The sequence below is a fragment of the Myiozetetes cayanensis genome, unplaced genomic scaffold, assembly GCF_022539395.1.
Source record: "Myiozetetes cayanensis isolate MyiCay16 unplaced genomic scaffold, myiCay2020 scf166, whole genome shotgun sequence".
Classification (NCBI taxonomy): domain Eukaryota; kingdom Metazoa; phylum Chordata; class Aves; order Passeriformes; family Tyrannidae; genus Myiozetetes; species Myiozetetes cayanensis.
This window is the reverse complement of record NW_026087337.1, coordinates 14,625-34,703: the sequence shown is the minus strand read 5'-3', so window position 1 is coordinate 34,703 and position 20,079 is coordinate 14,625. Positions and strand designations below refer to the sequence as shown.

The 20,079-nt window shown below is 66.5% G+C and overlaps 1 protein-coding gene across 1 annotated transcript; it reads left to right on the top strand.

The window, feature by feature from the left end:
* The first annotated feature begins 925 nt into the window (after positions 1 to 925).
* On the top strand, positions 926 to 19,756 carry LOC126638146 (cell adhesion molecule 4-like). Its single transcript, XM_050311792.1, is given in 12 exon segments — positions 926 to 1,040; positions 7,075 to 7,221; positions 8,873 to 9,025; positions 11,484 to 11,571; positions 11,573 to 11,613; positions 13,436 to 13,600; positions 15,348 to 15,438; positions 16,494 to 16,666; positions 18,230 to 18,358; positions 19,655 to 19,696; positions 19,699 to 19,731; positions 19,734 to 19,756. Coding segments are annotated over 12 exon segments (1,191 nt in total). The 5' UTR covers positions 926 to 934.
* Positions 19,757 to 20,079: the final 323 nt, after the last annotated feature.

The following is a 20,079-nucleotide window of genomic DNA, read 5'->3' as shown; positions in this document are numbered from 1 at the left end:
AGGAGGGAAATAGTGGGGGAAAAACCGATCATTGGTGGGAAAGCACCTCAAACTTGGGCCCAGAAAATAAGGTTTGCTTCAGAAAAACGAGGGTTTACACCAGAAAATAAGTATTTTTTTCTCAGAAAATGAGGTTTTTACCACAGAAAATCTGAGGGTTCGTCTGAAAAACTGAGGGGTTACCTCAGAAAGGAAAGGTTTTACCTCAGAAAATGAGGGGTTTTCCTCAGAAAATGAGGGTTTAACCCCACTTTGTGAAGGATTTGCCTCAGAAAATGGGGAATTGCTTTAGAAACATGAGGTTTAACTGCACAAAATGAGGTTTTAACCCTGCAAACTGAGGTGTTTGCCTCAGAAAAATGAGAGGGTTATCTCAGAAAATGATGTTTTACCTCAGAAAACTGAATTTACCTCAGAAAGTGACATTTTTAACCCCCATGAGGGGTTGCCTCAGAAAATGAGGGTTTGACCACCAAAAACAGGGGTTTGCCTCAGTAAATGGGGCTTCGCCTCCGAAAAACGTATTTTTTTTTTAACCTCTGAAAAAAGCGAGGCCTTTCCATCTGAAAACGAGGTTTAAAAACCCCCCAAAACTGAGGGGCTTGCCTCGGAAAAAACGAGGTTTTAACCCCAAAAAGAGGGGTTTTCCTCACGGAAGCCATTATTTCCCCTCAGAAAAAGTGCGTTGCCCCCAGAAGGTGCCGTTTTTTACCTCAGAGCGCGAGGTTTTCCCCTCAGCAAAGGCTCCTTTTCCCCTCCCGCCGCCGCCGCTCCCTCAGGGCCGGCCAGGGGGCGGGGCAAAGCCGCGGCAGGGCGGCCGCTGATTGGTGGGATGGCCGGGCAGGGGGCGTGGCCTCGGAAAGGGCGGGAAAGGCGCCTCAGGAGCCGCCGCCATTTTGTCCGCGACGCCTCAGGGGGAGGCGGCGGCTCCGCGATGGCCCCGCGGGCTCCGAGCGGGGAATTTCCCGCTCCTGCCGCCGCTTCCCGGCGCTGTCACATCCTCAGGGTGTCCCTGCGGCGGTTTGAGCCACCTCCCGTAGGTGAACTCGCCCTCAGGGCCGTGGGGGGTGATGGTGGCCGGACCCTGCCTGAGGGGGCAAAGGGTGATCCCCCTCACACCCCTTCAAGAATTCTCCCGTTCCAAAGGCTGTCATCGCTCTCCTCCCGCGCCTCAGGGGCCTCGGCAAAGCCGGTTTTGCCGCTCCCACCCTGTTCGCTCAGCCGGGATCCCCTCAGGGCTGTGGGAGAGGAGGGCGAGGCCCCCTCTTTGTCCCTCCTCATCCTCCTCCTGAGGGGTTTTCTCACCTCCCTCCCGCTAAAGAACATTGGGGACCCTCCAGCTCAGCCCTGCTGGGGGAATTCGGGTTAAAGCTGCAGAAATTGGGGGGTTTGTGTGCTCCTCACGACTTCAGCCCTATTTTTGGCCATTTCAGCCCTGTTCTGGCCTGTTCGGGCTCGTTTCGGTGCTGTTTAACTCTCTGGCCCTTAAAGCTGGGCTCTCTGCTCACTTGACTCTGTTTTGGCCGAGTTTGGCCCCGTTTGGGCCGTTTTACCCTGGTTTGTTCTCTGCTTTGGCTTGTTTGGCCAATTTTGGCCATTTCAGTCCCATTTTGTCCCTTCTTAGTCTAGATAGGGCCATTTGAGCACCACTTTGGCCCCATTCTGTCCCCACTTAGCCCCGTTTTTACTGCGTTTTGCCCCTTTTTGGCTCTGTTTAGCCCTGGTTTGGTCCTGTTCAGTTTTAGCCATTTAAGCCTCACTTTAGCCCAATTTCCCCCCCCTTAGCCCCATTTTATCCCCATTTTGTCCCCTTTTAGCCCCGTCTTGTCCCAGTTTAGCTCCATTTTATCTCCTTTTACCCCATCTTTTCGTCCTTTAGCCTCATTTTTTTCCCCATTATCCCCATTTTATCCCTTTTTTCCCCCACTTATGCCCCGTTTAGCTCCATTTTATGCCTGTTTATCCCCCTTTTGTCCCCATTTTTCCCCCATTCTGACCCCCTCTATCCCACATTTTCTCCTCCTTTATCCCTTTTTGCCCTTTTCCCCCCCATTCTGTGTCCTTCCCCAGCCCTGGCAGCTCCTTCCCCGAACGTGCCCCGCGTCCCGAGCGGCCCCCAAAAAAAAGGGGACCCCCCGAGGACCCCCCTGGACCCCCCGAGCCCCCCGAGCGCTGAATGGGCGCGCTGTTCCAGCTCAGAGCAGCCTTTGTTCCGCCCGGGGCCGGGGCCGCGGCTGCCCTGGAAACGGCGGGGGGCGCGGCCGGGGGCTCCCGAAGGATTGGGGACCCCAGACCCCTCGGGAGGGGCCCAGGTCCCTTTGGGGAAGGGGGTCCCAGCCCACCCTGAGGGCCCCCAATTCTGGCTGGAGGTGATCTGGTCTCAATTTGGGGTGCTCCAAACCCACCGTGGGGTCCCCCTGTTCCAGGTGGGGGCTCTGATCCCATCCCCGGGACCCCCAGCCCTTCCCCCTCTCGAGGTGCCCCTGTTCCCCCTTGGGGTCCCTAAACCCCTTCAGGCTCCTCCAATCGCCCCCAAGGACCCCCAGTGACCCCTTGGACCCCCCATCCGCCTTTGGGGTCCCCAATTCCCACCCAGGGCCCCCCCGTCACCCCCTGTTCCCCCAGGGTCCCCTAATCCCCTCAGGGCTCCCCCTGGACTCCCCATCCCCTTTGGGGTCCCCAATCCCCCTCGGGGTCCCCAATTTTCCCCTCAGGGTCCCCCATCACCCCCAGAGACCCCCAAGACCCCCATGGCCCCCAAAGCCACCTCAGGGGCTCCAATTTCTCACCCGGGGTCCCTGAGCCCATCCTGGGGTCCCCATTAACCCCCCAGGACCCTCCCGGACCCCGCCATCGCCTCCCAAAGACCCCCAACAACCCCCGGCCCCCCTCCATCCCCCTCCCCAATATCCCCAGGCCCCCCAGACCCTCCATCCCCCTTAGGTTCCCCCAAAAGACCCCCAGTCCCCCAAATCCCCCCTCCTGTCCCTCTCCCTGTAAACACCGACCCCCATCCTCCCTCTCAATAGCGGGGGCTCCTCCCCCTCCCCTCCTCCCGCTGCCCCCATTGGCCCGGCCTCCCGCATCTCATTAGCATCTCATTAGCGCGGGCCCGGCAGGTGGGGAGGGAGCGGCAGCGGAGCCTCGGCCGCCATGCAGCCCCCGCGCCCCCTGCGGCCCCCGCGCTGCTGCCGGGGCTGCTGCTGCTCTGGGCTGCTGGACACGGTGAGTGACCCCCTCCCCAAATTCCAGCCCCCACCGCCATTTACCCCTGTCCCTGTGTCCTTAACCGGGGACACCCCCAAACCTGCCCCCTGCACTGCTCTGGGCTGCTGGACACGGTGAGTGACCCCCTCCCCAAATTACACCCCCTTATTTACCCCATCCTCCCTGTCCTTAACCGGGGGGGGGACACCCCCAAACCTGCCCCCCCTGCACTGCTCTGGGCTGCTGGACACGGTGAGTGACCCCCCTCCCCAAATTACACCCCCTTATTTACCCCGTCCCTGTGTCCTTAACCGGGGGGGACACCCCCAAACCCACCCCCCCTGCACTGCTCTGGGCTGCTGGACACGGGGAGTGACCCCCTCCCCAAATTCCAGCCCCCACCGCCATTTACCCCTGTCCCTGTGTCCTCAACCGGGGACACCCCCAATCCTATCCCCCTGCACTGCTCTGGGCTGCTGGACACGGGGAGTGACCCCCTCCCCAAATTCCAGCCCCAGCCCACTCCTCCATTTACCCTGTCCCTCGTGTCCCCAAAAAGGGGACACCCCAACCCGCCCCCACCCCCTGCCATTTAAAAGCCGCATCGCGCGTCCCTCCCCCCCTTCACCCTCCCCCATCTCCCCATCTCCTCCTCCCCAAAATCGCCGCGGCTCTGCCGCAGCCCCCTCCCCTTCCCTGCTCGCCGTGTCCCTCCCTGCGGTGTCCCATGGCTTTGTGTGTCCCCCTCGGGTGGGAGGAGGGTGGGGGCATCTCCCTGTGTGTGTCCCCCCCCTTTTTATTCTGTCCCCATCTCCCCGCGAGGGGGGTGGGTTTGTGTCCCCCCCCCCAGCCATGTGCAGCTTGGGGACACCTTGGGGACACCTTGGGGACACGGGGGGGGCTCATCCCACCCCCCCAAACCCAGTGCTGGAGGGGGGAAGGGGTGACCCTGCGGCTGGGGGGTGTCACTGTCACCCCCCCAGAGCCATCCTGGTGTCCCCAAACCCACCGGGGGTGTCACTGTCACCCCCCCAGAGCATCCCCTGTCCCCAAACCCACCGGGGGTGTCACTGTCACCCCCCCAGAGCCATCCTGAGTGTCCCTCAGCCCCACCGGGGTGTCACTGTCACCTCCCAGAGCATCCCTGTCCCCAAACCCACCGGGGGTGTCACTGTCACCCCCCACCTGTGGCCAGGTGTCCCTTGGTGACACCCAGACCTGTGTGTCCTCCCCCACAGACCCCTGGTGTCCCCTTGGACCCCTGGATGTTCCCCCCACCCCTGGGTGTCCCCCCACCCTGAGTGTCCCCCCACTCCCCTGGATGTCCCCCCACCCCTTGAGTGTCCCCCCACTCCCCCTGGATGTCCCCCCACCCCTTGAGTGTCCCCCCCACCCCTCTGGTGTCCCCCATCCCCCTGATGTCCCCCCACCCCCTGGATGTCCCCCCACCCCTGAGTGTCCCCCATCCCCCTGATGTCCCCCCACCCCCTGGATGTCCCCCCACCCCTGAGTGTCCCCCCATCCCCTGAGTGTCCCCCCACCCCCTGGATGTCCCCCATCCCCTGAGTGTCCCCCCATCCCCCTGGAGTGTCCCCCCACCTCCTTGAGTGTCCCCCATCCCCTGGATGTCCCCCACCCCCTCTGGTGTCCCCTCTCGGTGTCCCATCACCCCCGGGTGTCCCCTCCGCTCCTAGTCCCGGGGTGGGTGGCACGTGCCCCTGTGCCCCCTGTGCCCCCCTGTGTCCCCCCTGTGCCCCCCTGTGTCCCCCCTGTGTCCCCCCGGGTGCCAGGCGCCGCCGGCTGTCCCCAGCGCGTGGGTGACACAGAAAGGCCATTGTGTCCCCTCTCGCTGTCCCCATTGTCCCTCCCACTCCTCTCCTCGGGGTCCCCGGCAGCGACAAAGTGTCCCTTGTGCCCCCTGAGCCCCCCAGCCCCCGGGACGGGGGTGACCTTGGCACGGGGACGACCTTGGAGGGGGAGGAATTGTGCTGACACAGCAGAACGCGGTGTCACCTCCCTCGTGTTGTCACCCCCTGTGTCACCCCCCGTGTCACCCCCAGCCCCCGTGTCACCCCCCCGTGTCACCCCCACTCGCCATGTCACCCCCTCGTGTTGTCACCCCACTAGTGTCACCTCCGTGCTGTCACCTCCGAGCCCCCTGTGTCACCCCGTCACCCCCTGTGTCACCCTCACCCCCTCGGTGTCACTCCCCCCGTTCACCCCTCAGCCCCCGCATGTCACCCCCAGCCCCCGTGTCACCCCCACCTCCCTGTGTCACCCCCTCGTGTCACCCCCACCCCGGGCACCTCCCGGCGTTGTCATGGCAACGGCAGGGGACGCCGAGGGTGTCCTGATGGGGACAGGAGGGGGGGACACCCTGGGGTGAGGGGGACACCCCGGGGTGAGGGGCACACGTGGCACCGTCCTCGAGGGGCCACCGGCCGGGTCACTGGGCTTGGGGACACTGGGAGGGTGTCCCTGAGGCTGTGGGGACACTCTGATGCCACTGGTCCCTGATGGTGTCACTGGGCTTGGGGACACTGTGATGATGTCACTGGGCTCGGGGACACTGGGAGGGTGTCCCTGGGCTTGGGGACACCCCTGATGGTGTCACTGGTCCCCTGATGGTGTCACTGGGACTGGGGACACCCCTGATGGTGTCACTGGGGTCGGGGACACTGGGAGGGTGTCACTGGTCCCCTGATGGTGTCCCTGGGGTTGGGGACACCCCTGACGGTGTCACTGGTCCCCTGATGGTGTCACTGGGACTGGGGACACCCCTGATGGTGTCACTGGGCTTGGGGACACCCTGAGGGTGTCACTGGTCCCTTGATGGTGTCATTGGGGTTGGGAACACTGTGCTGGTGTTATTGGGGTTGGGGACACTGTACTGGTGTCACTGGGGTGAGTGTTGGTGTCACTGGTGTTGGGGACCCAGTGATGGTGTCACTGGTCCCCTGATGGTGTCACTGGGCTTGGGGACACTGGGAGGGTGTCACTGGTCCCCTGATGGTGTCACTGGGGTTGGGGACACCCCTGATGGTACCAGGGGGCTGTGTGTCCTCTGTCCCCTTCTGTCACCCCTGTCCCCAGTGGGGGTGTGTGTGTGCTGTGAGCCCCCCAGTGACACTGCTGTCCCCAGGGTGTCTGTGTCCCCTGTCCCCCCTGGTGACACTGCTGTCCCCAGGGAATGTCTGTGTGTGCTGTGACCCCCCTGGTGACACTGCTGTCTCCCCTGGTGACACTGCTGTCCCCCCTGGTGACACTGCTGTCCCCAGGGGATGTCTGTGTGTCCCCTGTCCCCCTGGGGTCACTCCTGTCCCCTCCTGTCCCCCCTGTCCCCAGGGGTGTGTGTGTGTGCTGTGAGCCCCCTGGTGACACCGCTGTCCCCCCTGGTGACACTGCTGTCCCCTCCTTGGTGACACTGCTGTCCCCCTGTCCCCAGGGCAGGCGCAGGAGGTGTCTGTGTGTCCCCTGTCCCCCCTGGTGACACTGCTGTCCCCCTGTCCCCAGGGCAGGCACAGGAGGTGTCTGTGTGTCCCCTGTCCCCTCCTTGGTGACACTGCTGTCCTGCTGTCCCCAGGGCAGGCGCAGGAGGTGTTTGTGTGTCCCCTGTCCCCTCCTTGGTGACACTGCTGTCCTGCTGTCCCCAGGGCAGGCGCAGGAGGTGTCTGTGTGTCCCCTGTCCCCCCTGGTGACACTGCTGTCCCCTCCTTGGTGACACTGCTGTCCCCCTGTCCCCAGGGCAGGCGCAGGAGGTGCAGGCTGAGAACGTGACGGTGCTGGAGGGGGTTGTGTGTGTCCCCTGTGACCCCTGGTGACACTGCTGTCCCCTCCTTGGTGACACTGCTGTCCCCCTGTCCCCAGGGCAGGCGCAGGAGGTGCAGGCCGAGAACGTGACGGTGCTGGAGGGGGGCACGGCCGAGATCACGTGTCACCTGCACAGGTACGACGGCTCCATCGTCGTCATCCAGAACCCGGCCCGGCAGACGCTCTTCTTCAACGGCACCCGCGGTGAGGGGACCCCTGGGGACACCTGGGTACCCCTGGGGACACACCTGGGGACATCTGGGGATGCTTGGGGACATCTGGGGACACCTGGGGACGCCTGGGGATGCCTGGGGACATCTGGGGATGCCTTGGGACACCCCTGGGGACACACCTGGGGACACCTGGGGATGCCTGGGGACACCTGGGGGCATCTGGGGACCCCTGGGAACACCTGGGGACACCTGGGGATGCCTGGGGACGCCTGGGGACGCCTGGGGACACCTGGGGATACCTGGGGACACCTGGGGATCCCTGGGGACATCTGGGGACGCCTGGGGACACTTGGGGACATCTGGGGATGCCTGGGGACGCCTGGGGACACACCTGGGGATCCCTGGGGACATCTGGGGACACCTGGGGATGCCTGGGGACACCTGGGGATGCCTGGGGACACCTGGGGACACCTGGGGACATCTGGGGATGCCTGGGGACGCCTGGGGACACACCTGGGGACACCCCTGGGGACGCCTGGGACAACCTGTGGACACACCTGGGGACGCTTGGGGACATCTGGGGACACCTGGGGACGCCCCTGGGGACATCTGGGGATCCCTGGGGACACCTGGGGACACCTGGGGACACCTGGGGACTCCTGGGGATGCCTGGGGACACCTGGGGACATCTGGGGACACCTGGGAACGCCTGGGGACACCTGGGGACACCTGGGGACACACCTGGGGACATGGGGACACCCCTGGGGATGCCTGGGGACAAGGGGGGACACGGGGATTCCAGTGTCCCCCATGTTGGGGGGACAGGGATGTCCTGGGGTGTCTGTGGGGCTCCAGGGTGACCCTGGGGTGGTATTGGGGGTTGGGGGTGTTTGTGGGTGTTCTGTGGGACCCCAGGGGTGTCAGTGGGACCCCAGAGATGTCAGTGTGTCCCTGTATGACCCCAGGGGTGTCAGTGGGTCCCTGTATGACCCTAGGGGTGTCTGTGGGTGTCTGTGGGACCCCAGGGGTGTCTGTGGGTCCTGTGGGTGTTTTTGTGGGTGTCTGTGGGACCCCAGAGGTGTCTGTGACCCCAGGGGTGTCTGTGGGATCCCAGGGGTGTCAGTGGGTCCTGTGGGTGTCTGTGGGTCCCCGTGTGACCCCCACGTGCCCCCCATGTCCCCCCAGCCCTGAAGGACGAGCGGTTCGAGCTGGGGGTGCCCGTGGGGGTCTGTGTGACCCCAGGAGTGTCCATGGGGTGTCTGTGTGACCCCAGGGGTGCCCGTGGGTCCCTGTGTGACCCCAGGGGTGCCCATGGGTCCCTGTGTGCAGCCCATGGGTCCCCCAGCCCTGAAGGACGAGCGGTTTGAGCTGGGGGTGCCCATGGGGGTCTGTGTGACCCCAGGGGTACCCATGGGTCCCTGTGTGACCCCAGGGTGTCCGTGGGGTGTCTGTGTGACCCCAGGGGTGTCTGTGTGACCCCAGGGGTGCCCGTGGGTCCTTGTGTGACCCCCTGTGTCCCCAGCCCTGGAGGACGATCGGTTTGAGCTCAGGGGTGCCCGTGGGGTCTGTGTGACCCCAGGGGTGCCCGTGGGTCCCTGTGTGACCCCAGGAGTGTCCATGGGGTGTCTGTGTGACCCCAGGGTGCCCATGGGTCCCTGTGTCACCCCCTGTGTCCCCCCCAGCCCTGAAGGACGAGCGGTTCGAGCTGGCCGAGTTCAGCCGGCGGCGGCTGCGGCTGCGCCTGGCGCGGGCCCGGCTGGAGGACGAGGGCGGCTACTTCTGCCAGCTCTACGCCGACGACACCCACCACCAGATCGCCACCCTCACCGTGCTGGGTAGGGGTCTGGGGGGTCTGGGGGGCAGGGGGACACCTGGGGGATGGGGGACACAACAGGGACACAGCAGGGACACCCACCACCAGATCGCCACCCTCACCGTGCTGGGTGGAGGGCTCTGGGGAGCCTGGGGGGACAGGGGGACACCTGGGGGATGGGGGACATGTGGGGACACAGCAGGGACACCCACCACCAGATCGCCACCCTCACCTGCCGTGCTGGGTAGGGGTCTAGGGGGTCTGGGGGCCTAGGGGACACCATGGGGGACACCTGGGGGACACAACATGGGGACACCCAGCTCCAGATCACCACCCTCACCGTGCTGGGTAGGGTCTGGGGTCTGGGGAGGCCTGGGGGGCAGGGGGGACACCTGGGGGATGGGGACACCAGGGACAGGGGACACAGCAGGACACCCCACCGCAGATCGCCACCCTCACCGTGCTGGGTAGAGCTGGGCCTGGCAGGGGACACCTGGACAGCAGGACACCCACCCCAGATCGCCACCCTCACCGTGCTGGGTAGGGGTCCGGGGGGAGCCTGGGCGCATGGGGGACACCTGGGGATGGGGGGCCCGGACAGCCTGGGGGACGGGGGACCTGGGGATGGGGGGACACCTGGGGACACCCACCACCAGATCGCCACCCTCACCGTGCTGGGTAGGGGTCTGGGGGCCTGGGGGGCCTGGGGAGGCACCTGGGGACACCTGGGGACACCCACCACCAGATCGCCACCCTCTCACCGTGCTGGGTAGGGCTCTGGGGGGCCTGGGGGCAGGGGGACACCTAGCAGGGGACACAACAGGGACACAGCAGGGACACCCACCACCAGATCGCCACCCTCACCATGCTGGGTAGGGCTCTGGGGGTCCTGGGGGACCTGGGGGTAGGGGGACACCTGGGGACACCTGGGGACACCTGGGGAATGGGGACACAACAGGGACACCCACCACCAGATCGCCACCCTCACTGTGCTGGGTAGGGCTCTGGCTGGGGGTCTGGGGTCTGGGGCAGGGGACACCTGGGGACACAGCAGGGACACAGCAGGACACCCACCACCAGATCGCCACCCTCACCGTGCTGGGTAGGGGTCTGGGGGTCTGGGGGCGGCTGGGGACCTGGGGGACACAGCAGGACACAACAGGGACACCCAGCTCCAGATCGCCACCCTCACCGTCGCTGGGTAGGGTCTGGGGGTCTGGGGGCCTGGGGGCAGGAGGACACCTGGGGACACCTGGGGGGTGTTGGGACCCCTGGGGGGGACCTGGGGACCTGGGGACAGGGAGGGATCACCTGGGGACACTGTGGTGGCCCTTCCTGCCCGTGCCACCTCCCACAGACCCCAAACCACATCCTCAGGTGTCCTCCCGCCCTTGGGGACATTTGGGGACACTGTGGTGGCCATTCCTGCCCGTGCCACCTCCCACAGACCCCAAACCACATCCTCAGGTGTCCTCCCACCCTTGGGGACACTTTGGGGACACTGTGGTGGCCATTCCTGCCCGTGCCACCTCCCACAGACCCCAAACCACATCCTCAGGTGTCCTCCCACCCTTGGGGACATTTGGGGACACTGTGGTGGCCCTTCCTGCCCGTGCCACCTCCCAGACACCCCAAACCACATCCTCAGGTGTCCTCCCATCCTTGGGGGCACTTGAGGACACAGAGGTAACACCTGTTGACACCTGTTGACACCTGGGGACACTGTGGTGACCATTCCTGCCTGTGCCACCTTCCAGACACCCCAAACCACATCCTCAGGTGTCCTCCCGCCCTTGGGGACATTTGGGGACACCTGGGGACACCGAGGGACGTGTGATGACACGTGTCCCCTTGTCCCCTCCACCTTTATCCCTCACCCTGTGTCCTTGTCCCCCCCTTCTTCTCCTTTGTCCCTTGTGTCTGCCCGGTGTCCCCCCATCCCCTGTGTCCCCTCATCCCTGTGTGTCCCCCCATCCCCTGTGTGTCCCCCCTGTGTGTCCCCTGTGTCCCCCCATCCCCTGTGTCCCCCATCCCCCTGTGTCCCCTGTGTCCCCCTGTGTGTCCCCGTGTCCCCCGTCCCTGTGTGTCCCCCATGTCCCCTGTGTGTCCCCTGTGTGTCCCCCTGTCCCCCAGTGTCCCCCATGTCCCTGTGTGTCCCCCCATGTCCCCTGTGTCCTCCCCCCATCCCTGTGTGTCCCCTGTGTGTCCCCCATGTCCCCTGTGTCCCCCTGTGTGTCCCCCATCCCCGTGTGTCCCCATGTCCCCTCTGTGTCCCCCATCCCCTGTGTCCCCCTGTGTCCCCCTCATCCCTGTGTGTCCCCTGTGTCCCCCCCAACCCCTGTGTGTCCCCTGTGTTCCCCCGTGTCTCCCTGTATGTCCCCCATGTCCCCCATCCCTGTGTGTCCCTGTGTTCCCCATCCCTGTGCCCCCGTGTGTCCTGGTGTCCCCAGTGTCCCCTGTGTCCCCCCGTGTCCCCGCAGTGCCCCCGAGGCGCCGGTGGTCGAGGCAGGGGGCTCTGGCAGTGGAGGGGGAGGTGGAGCTGAGCTGCCTCGTGCCCCGCGCCAGACCCCGCCACGCTGCGCTGGTACCGCGACCGCCGCGAGCTGCCAGGTGAGGGGACACCTGGGGACACCTGGGGACACCTGGGGGACATGGGGACGACTGGAGGGGACATGGGGACACCTGGGGACACTGGGGGACAGGGGACACTGGGGGGACATGGGGGGACATGGTGGGGACAGGGGACACAGGAGGACCCCGCCACGCTGCGCTGGTACCGCGACCGCCCGCGAGCTGCCAGGTGAGGGGACACCTGGGGGGACATGGGGGATATGGGGACACTGGGGGACAGGGGACACCTGGGGACACCTGGGGGACAGGGGACATGGGGGACATGGTGGGGACAGGGACACAGGAGGGACCCCCGCCACGCTGCGCTGGTACCGCGACCGCCGCGAGCTGCCAGGTGAGGGGACACCTGGGGGACATGGGGGACATGGGGGACAGGGGACACTGGGGGGACATGGTGGGACAGGGGACACAGGAGGACCCCCGCCACGCTGCGCTGGTACCGCGACCGCCACGAGCTGCCAGGTGAGGGGACACCTGGGGGACATGGGGGGACATGGGGGGACAGGGGACACTGGGGGACATGGGGGACATGGGGGACATGGGGGGGACAGGGACACTGGGGGACATGGTGGGGACAGAGGACACAGGGAGGGACCCCCGCCACGCTGCGCTGGTACCGCGACCGCCGCGAGCTGCCAGGTGAGGGACACCTGGGGACACTGGGGGGACACTGGGGGACAGGGAGCACCTGGGGGTGGACATGGGACATACTGTCCCCCTGTACCTGTGTTCCTGTCCTTGTCCACGTGTCCCCTTGTCGCTGTCCCTCGTCTTTGTGTACCCCTGTCCCCATGTCCCCTGTCCCCCTGTCCCCTGTCCCCCTGTCCCCCTGTCCCCCATGTCCCCCTGTCCCCATGTCCCCTGTCCCCTGTCCCCTGTCCCCTGTCCCCCTGTCCCCTGTCCCCATGTCCCCTGTCCCCTGTCCCCATGTCCCCCTGTCCCCCTGTCCCCTGTCCCCTGTCCCCCTGTCCCCTGTCCCCTGTCCCCTGTCCCCCTGTCCCCTGTCCCCCTGTCCCCATGTCCCCTGTCCCCTGTCCCCTGTCCCCTGTCCCTGTCCCCTGTCCCCTGTCCCTGTCCCCTGTCCCCTGTCCCTGTCCCTGTCCCCTGTCCCCTGTCCCCATGTCCCCTGTCCCCCTGTCCCTGTCCCCATGTCCCCTGTCCCCCTGTCCCCCTGTCCCCTGTCCCTGTCCCCTGTCCCCATGTCCCCTGTCCCCCTGTCCCCATGTCCCCTGTCCCCTGTCCCCCTGTCCCCTGTCCCCTGTCCCTGTCCCCCTGTCCCCCTGTCCCCTGTCCCCCTGTCCCCTGTCCCCTGTCCCTGTCCCTGTCCCCCTGTCCCCATGTCCCCTGTCCCCTGTCCTGTCCCCTGTCCCCTGTCCCTGTCCCCCTGTCCCCTGTCCCCCTGTCCCCTGTCCCCATGTCCCCTGTCCCCTGTCCCCTGTCCCCATGTCCCGTGTCCCCTGTCCCCATGTCCCCTGTCCCCATGTTCCCCTGTCCCTGTGTGCCCCCTGTCCCCATGTCCCCTGTCCCGTGTCCCCTGTCCCCATGTCCCCCTGTCCCCATGTCCCCTGTCCCCCTGTCCCCCTGTCCCTGTGTGTCCCCCTGTCCCCCTGTCCCCTGTCCCCATGTCCCCATGTCCCCCTGTCCCCCTGTCCCCTGTCCCCTGTCCCCTGTCCCCATGTCCCATGTCCCCTGTCCCCTGTCCCCATGTCCTGCCTGTCCTCCTGTCCCCTGTCCCCTGTCCCCCTGTCCCCTGTCCCCATGTCCCCTGTCCCCATGTCCCCTGTCCCTGTGCCCGTGCCAGGCCACAGCACCCGTGAGCAGCAGGGGAAGGTGTTCTGGCAGCGCAGCGTGCTGAGGCTGCGCGTGGAGCGCAGGGACCACGGGGCCATCGTCACCTGCGAGGCCACACACCCCGCCCTGGGCCGGGGGCAGCGCCGCCAGACCCAGTACCAGCTGGACGTGCAGTGTGGGTGCACTGGGGGCACTGGGGGGCACTGGGGGACTGGGAGACACAGGGAGACACAGCACTGCCAGACCCAGTACCAGCTGGACGTGCAGTGTGGGTGGACTGGGGGCACTGGGGGGCACTGGGAGGGACTGGGGACACTGGGAGAGACTGGGGACACAGCACTGCCAGACCCAGTACCAGCTGGACGTGCAGTGTGGGTGCACTGGGGGCACTGGGAGGACTGGGGACACAGGAGGACACAGCACTGCCAGACCCAGTACCAGCTGGACGTGCAGTGTGGGTGCACTGGGGGCACTGGGGGGCACTGGGAGGGACTGGGGACACAGCGCCGCCAGACCCAGTACCAGCTGGACGTGCAGTGTGGGTGCACTGGGGGCACTGGGGGGCACTGGGAGGGACTGGGGACACAGGGGGACACAGCACTGCCAGACCCAGTACCAGCTGGACGTGCAGTGTGGGTGCACTGGGGGCACTGGGGGGCACTGGGAGGGACAGGGGACACAGCACTGCCAGACCCAGTACCAGCTGGACGTGCAGTGTGCGTGGACTGGGGGCACTGGGAGGGACTGGGAGGGACAGGGGACACAGCACTGCCAGACCCAGTACCAGCTGGACGTGCAGTGTGCGTGCACTGGGGGCACTGGGAGGGACTGGGAGGGACTGGGGACACAGCACTGCCAGACCCAGTACCAGCTGGACGTGCAGTGTGCGTGGACTGGGGGCACTGGGGGGCACTGGGAGGGACTGGGGACACAGCACTGCCAGACCCAGTACCAGCTGGACGTGCAGTGTGGGTGCACTGGGGGCACTGGGAGGGACTGGGGGGACTGGGGACACAGCACTGCCAGACCCAGTACCAGCTGGACGTGCAGTGTGGGTGCACTGGGAGCACTGGGGGGCACTGGGAGGGACTGGGAACACAGGGACACAGCACTGCCAGACCCAGTACCAGCTGGACGTGCAGTGTGGGTGCACTGGGAGCACTGGGGGGCACTGGAGGGACTGGGGACACAGCACTGCCAGACCCAGTACCAGCTGGACGTGCAGTGTGGGTGCACTGGGAGGGACTGGGGGGCACTGGGAGGGACTGGGACACAGCACTGCCAGACCCAGTACCAGCTGGACGTGCAGTGTGTGTGCACTGGGGGCACTGGGAGGCACTGGGAGGGACTGGGGGACTGGGGACACAGCACTGCCAGACCCAGTACCAGCTGGACGTGCAGTGTGGGTGCACTGGAGGCACTGGGAGGCACTGGGGGACTGGGACATAGGGGACACAGCACTGCCAGACCCAGTACCAGCTGGACGTGCAGTGTGGGTGCACTGGGGGTGCTGGGAGGGACTGGGAGGGACTGGGAACACAGGGGGACACAGCACTGCCAGACCCAGTACCAGCTGGACGTGCAGTGTGGGTGCACTGGGAGCACTGGGGGCACTGGGAGGGACTGGGGGACTGGGGACTAGCACTGCCAGACCCAGTACCAGCTGGACGTGCAGTGTGGTGCACTGGGGGCACTGGGAGGCACTGGGGGGGATTGGGGGCACTGGGAGGGACTGGGGACATGAGGGGACACAGCACTGCCAGACCCAGTACCAGCTGGACGTGCAGTGTGGGTGGATTGGGAAGGGATTGGGGCACACTGGGAGGGACTGGGAGGGGATTGGGGGGCACTGGGAGGGACTGGGTGGCACTGGGGGGGCTCCCCGGTGTCCCCAGGAGGTGACACCCCTGTAGTCCCCCCAGACCCCCCCTCAGCACGGATTGTCCCCTCCCAGAACGTCCTGCGCGAAGGTGACACCCTGGTGCTGACCTGCGCCGTCAGCGGGAACCCACGGTGGGTGACGGGGACAGGGGGACAGGGGGGACAGGAGGGGACAGGAGGGTCACAGGGAGGTGACAATGATGTGACAGTCCCCCCGTGTCCCCAGCCCCACGGAGGTGTGGTGGAGCCGTGGCAATGAGTCGCTGCCCCCGTGGGTGAGAGGGACAGGGGGTGACAGGAGGGGGACAGGAGGTGACAGGAGGGTGACAGGAGGTGACAATGAGGTGACAATGATGTCACACTGTGGTGACAGTCCCCCCTGTGCCCCCAGCCCCACGGAGGTGTGGTGGAGCCGTGGCAATGAGTCCCTGTCCCCGTGGGTGAGCGGGACAGGGGGTGACAGGAGGGTCACAGGGAGGTGACAGGGAGGTGACAATGGTGTGACAGTCCCCCCCGTGTCCCCAGCCCCACGGAGGTGTGGTGGAGCCGTGGCAATGAGTCGCTGCCCCCGCGGGTGAGCGGGACAGGGGGTGACAGGAGGGTGACAGGAGGTGACAGGGGGGTCACAGGGAGGTGACAGGGGGGTCACAGGAAGGTGACAATGATGTCACACTGTGGTGACAGTCCCCCCTGTGTGCCCCCCAGCCCCACGGAGGTGTGGTGGAGCCGTGGCAATGAGTCGCAGCCCCCGTGGGTGAGAGGGACAGGGGGTGACAGGGGTTGACAGGAGGTGACAGGGGGGTCACAGGGAGGTGACAATGAGGTGACAATGAGTGTGACAGTCCCCCCTGTGCCCCCCAGCCCCACGGAGGTGTGGTGGAGCCGTGGCAATGAGTCGCTGCCCCCGCGGGCCCGGGCCGAGGGCGAGCAGGACAGGGGGTGACAGGTTACAGGAGGGTGACAGGGGGTCACAGGGAGGTGACAATGATGTCACACTGTGGTGACAGTCCCCTCTGTGTCCCCAGCCCCACGGAGGTGTGGTGGAGCCGTGGCAATGAGTCGCTGCCCCCGCGGGCCCGGGCCGAGGGCGAGTGGGACAGGGGGTGACAGGTTACAGGAGGGTGACAGGGGGTCACAGGGAGGTGACAGGGAGGTGACAATGATGTGACAGTCCCCTGTGTCCCCAGCCCCACGGAGGTGTGGTGGAGCCGTGGCAATGAGTCGCTGCCCCCGCGGGCCCGGGCCGAGGGCGAGCGGCTGACGCTGCCGGCGCTGGCCCCGCAGGACAACGGCACCTACACCTGCCACGCCGGCAACGCCCACGGCCGAGCCGCTGACCACTACGTGCTCGTCGTGTACGGTCAGTGCCACCCTCGGGGACACACACGGGGACACCCATGGGACACCCATGGGGACACCAATGGGGATACTGGGGACACCCATGGGACACACATGGGACACACATGGGAACACACACGGGGACATTGGGGACACCAATGGGACACACATGGGGACACACACAGGGACAGCGGGGACACCCGTGGGACACACATTGGACACACATGGGGATACACACGGGGATACTGGGGACACACACGGGGACACACATGGGACACATATGGGGACATTGGGGACACCCATGGGACACCCACAGGAAAACCCATAGGACATACATGGGGACACCCACAGGGACACCCACGGGGACACCTACAGGGTCACCACGGCCACCCATGGGGTCTCCAGGACCACCCATGGGGTGACCCAGAGTGTCACCACAGCCACCCCAGGATCCTCCAAGGCCACCTGCAGTGTCCCCAGGGCCACCCCAGGATCCTCCAGGGCCACCCCAGGATCCTCCATGGCCACCCCGGTGTCCCCATGGCCACCCCTCCTCCCCGTCCCTCATGTTCCGTGGCCGGGCTGTGGGTGCTGTGTGGGTGCCCCCCCGGTGTCCCCAGGGCCACCCCAGGATCCTCCATGGCCACCCCGGTGTCCCCAGGGCCACCCAGTGCCCCCCACAGGGTCCCCATGGCCACCCCGATGTCCCCATGGCCACCCCAGTGTCCCCAGGGCCACCCCTCCTCCCCATCCCTCGTGTTCCGTGGCTGGGGGAGGGCTGTGGGTGCTGTGTGGGTGCCCCCCCGGTGTCCCCAGGGCCACCCCTGCTCCCTGTCCCTCGTGTTCCGTGGCCAGGGCAGGGCTGTGGGTGCTGTGTGGGTGCCCTCCCGGTGTCCCCATGGCCAGGGCAGGGCTGTGGGTGCTGTGTGGGTGCCCCCCCGGTGTCCCCAGGGCCACCCCTGCTCCCCGTCCCTCATGTTCCGTGGCCGGGGCAGGGCTGTGGGTGCTGTGTGGGTGCTGTGTGGGTGCCCCCCCGGTGTCCCCATGGCCACCCCTGCTCCCCATCCCTCATGTTCCATGGCCGGGGGGGGCTGTGGGTGCAGTGTGGGTGCCCCCCCGGTGTCCCCATGGCCAGGGAGGGCTGTGGGTGCTGTGTGGGTGCCCCCCCGGTGTCCCCATGGCCGGGGGGGGGCTGTGGGTGCTGTGTGGGTGCCCCCCCGGTGTCCCCAGGGCCACCCCTCCTGCCCATCCCTCGTGTCCCGTGGCTGGGGGGGGCTGTGGGTGCTGTGTGGGTGCCCCCCCGGTGTCCCCATGGCCAGGGCAGGGCTGTGGGTGCTGTGTGGGTGCCCCCCCGGTGTCCCCATGGCCAGGGGCAGGCTGTGGGTGCTGTGTGGGTGCCCCCCCGGTGTCCCCATGGCCAGGGCAGGGCTGTGGGTGCTGTGTGGTGCCCCGGTGTCCCCATGGCCAGGGCAGGGCTGTGGGTGCTGTGTGGTGCCCCGGTGTCCCCATGGCCGGGGGCTCTGGGTGCTGTGTGGGTGCCCCCCCGGTGTCCCCTGGTGACGCCGTCCCCGCGGTGTCCCCGCAGACCCCGGGGCGGTGGTGGCGGCGCAGGGGGCGGGGCCGTTCGCGGTGGTGGGCGGGGCCCTGGCCCTGCTGGTGTTCCTGCTGCTGCTGCTGCTGGGGGCGCTCGTCTGGTGCTCCGTGCGACAGAAAGGTGGGTGGGGCCGGGGGCGTGGTCAGGGGGCGTGGTCAGGGTGGGTGTGGTTGTGGGTGGGGCCCCGTCTGGTGCTCCGTGCGCCAGAAAGGTGGGTGTGGCCGGGGGTGTGGTCAGGGGGCGTGGTCAGGGTGGGTGTGGTCAGGGTGGGTGTGGTTGGGATGGGTGTGGTTGTGGGTGGGGCCCTCGTCTGGTGCTTGGTGTGGTGGAAAGGTGGGTGTGGCCAGGGGACGTGGTCGGGGTGGGTGTGGTTGGGGTGGGTGTGGTTGGGGTGGCTGGGTAGGTGTGGTCAAACTGGGTGGGGTGGGTGTGGTTAGAATGGGTGTGGTCAGGGTGGGTGTGGTTGGCATGGGTGTGGTGGGGTGGGTGTGGTCGGGTTGGGTGTGGTGTGGTGGGTGTGGTTAGAATGGGTGTGCCGGGGTGGGTGTGGTTGGGTGGGTGTGGTCAAGGTGGGTGTGGTTAGAATAGGCGTGGTCAGGGTGGGCGTGGTTGGGGTGGATGGGTGTGGTCAAACTGGGTGTGGTTGGATGGGTGTGGTGGGGTGGGTGGGGTGGGGTGGGTGTGGTTGGGGTGGGCATGGCATGGGCGGGTGCGGGTGTGGTCTCTGTGGGTGTGGTCTGGATGTGTGGGGGGAGGGATGAGGTGACATGGGCATGGGTGTGGTCTGACAGGAGTGGGCGTGTCCTGAGGTGGGGTGGGTGTGTCCTGAGTGGGTGGGTGTGTCCTGAGAGGGGTGGGCATGTCCTGAGTGGGTGGGCGTGTCCCGAGGGTGGGCGTGTCCTGAGTGGGTGGGCGTGTCCTGAGGGTGGGCGTGTCCTGAGGGGTGGGCATGTCCTGAGTGGGTGGGCGTGTCCTGAGGGTGGGCATGTCCTGAGGGTGGGCATGTCCTGAGTGGGTGGGCGTGTCCTGAGTGGGTGGGCGTGTCCCGAGGGTGGGCGTGTCCTGAGGGTGGGCGTGTCGATGGTGGGCATGTCCTGAGTGGGTGGGCGTGTCCTGAGTGGGTGGGCATGTCCCGAGGTGGGCGTGTCCTGAGTGGGTGGGCGTGTCCCGAGGATGGGTGTGTCCTAAGAGGGTGGGTGTGTCCTGAGGGTGGGCGTGTCCTGAGTGGGTGGGCGTGTCATGGGTGGGCGTGTCCTGAGGGTGGGCGTGTCCTGAGTGGTGGGCGTGTCCTGAGGGTGGGCGTGTCCCGAGGGTGGGCGTGTCCTGAGGGTGGGCGTGTCCTGAGTGGGTGGGCGTGTCCCGAGTGGGTGGGCGTGTCCTGAGGGTGGGCGTGTCCTGAGGGTGGCGTGTCCGCAGGGTCGTACCTGACGCACGAGGCGAGCGGGCTGGAGGAGCACGGGAGGCCCGAGAGGCTTTCCTGGGGGAGCCCGGCAAGCAAAGGAGGAGTTCTTCATATGAGGGGGACACTGGGAGGCTGGGGGACATTGAGGGGACATTGGGGACATGGGGGCTGGGGGACATGGGGGACATGGGGGACATTGGGGGGACACTGGGGACATGGGGACATTGGGACATTGGGGGGACATGCGGGACATTGGGGACATGGGGGGACATGGGGGGACATTGGAGACATGGGGGTGGCATTGGGGACTTGGGGGCTGGGGGGACATTGGGGACATTGGGGGACATTGGGGGCTGGGGAGGGACATTGGGGACAAGGAGGGACATGGGGGGACATTGGTGGACAGGGATGGAGGGACAGGGGACATCCGGGATGGGGA